Raw genomic sequence first — 981 nt, 5'->3', positions numbered from 1 at the left:
TTACTCCATCTCTCCTTCTCCCCATCTCCTCCATCTCTCCATCTCCTCCTCTCTAACTTCACTTCCTTTATTAAATGACCTGGGTCTAAATGACCTGGATCTAAATGACCAGGATCTAAAAGACCAGGATCTAAATGACCTGGATCTAGATGACCTGGATCTAAATGACCTGGATCTAAATGACCTGGATCTAGATGACCAGGATCTAAATGATATGGATCTAAATGACCAGGATCTAAATGACCTGGATCTAGATGACCAGGATCTAAATTACCTGGATCTAGATGACCTGGATCTAAATGACCTGGATCTAGATGACCTGGATCTAAATGACCTGGATCTAAATTACCTGGATCTAGATGACCAGGATCTAAATGACATGGATCTAAATGACCAGGATCTAAATGACCAGGATCTAAATGACCTGGATCTAAATGACATGGATCTAAATGACATGGATCTAAATGACCTGGATCTAAATGACCTGGATCTAAAAGACCAGGATCTAAAATACCAGGATCTAAATGACCTGGATCTAAATGACCAGGATCTAAATGACCTGGATCTAAATGACCTGGATCTAAATGACCAGGATGTAAATGACCTGGATCTAAATGACCTGGATCTAAATGACCGGGACTTTATGAGCAGTCAGATTGACATGCCACTAAGCACCTGTACTTAGAGTCTCTGCTGTAGTAACCAATCTAGGATGTTGTATATCTGTACTCAGAGTCTCTGCTGTAGTAACCAATCCAGGATGTTGTATATCTGTACTCAGAGTCTCTGCTGTAGTAACCAATCTAGGATGTTGTATATCTGTACTCAGAGTCTCTGCCCTAGTTACCAATCTAGGATGTTGTATATCTGTACTCAGAGTCTCTGCTCTAGTCACCAATCTAGGATGTTGTATATCTGTACTCATAGTCTCTGCTGTAGTTACCAATCTAGGATGTTGTATATCTGTACTCATAGTCTCTG

General features: G+C 40.7%; 1 protein-coding gene across 1 annotated transcript; it reads left to right on the top strand.

The window, feature by feature from the left end:
- Nucleotides 1-214: 214 nt before the first annotated feature.
- On the top strand, nucleotides 215-685 carry LOC127924975 (otolith matrix protein OMM-64-like). Its single transcript, XM_052509631.1, has one exon. The coding sequence runs from the start codon at nucleotides 215-217 to the stop codon at nucleotides 683-685; it is 471 nt and encodes a 156-aa protein (XP_052365591.1).
- The last annotated feature ends 296 nt before the right edge of the window (nucleotides 686-981 follow it).

Source organism: Oncorhynchus keta, unplaced genomic scaffold (assembly GCF_023373465.1).
Source record: "Oncorhynchus keta strain PuntledgeMale-10-30-2019 unplaced genomic scaffold, Oket_V2 Un_contig_4849_pilon_pilon, whole genome shotgun sequence".
NCBI lineage: Eukaryota > Metazoa > Chordata > Actinopteri > Salmoniformes > Salmonidae > Oncorhynchus > Oncorhynchus keta.
Note: the sequence above shows the minus strand (reverse complement) of the source record. Positions and strands in the feature narration are given on the sequence as shown.

Coding starts and splice junctions, on each gene's coding strand:
- LOC127924975 (XM_052509631.1), top strand. CDS start 215: ATGGATCTAAATGACCAGGATCTAAATGACCTGGATCTAGATGACCAG.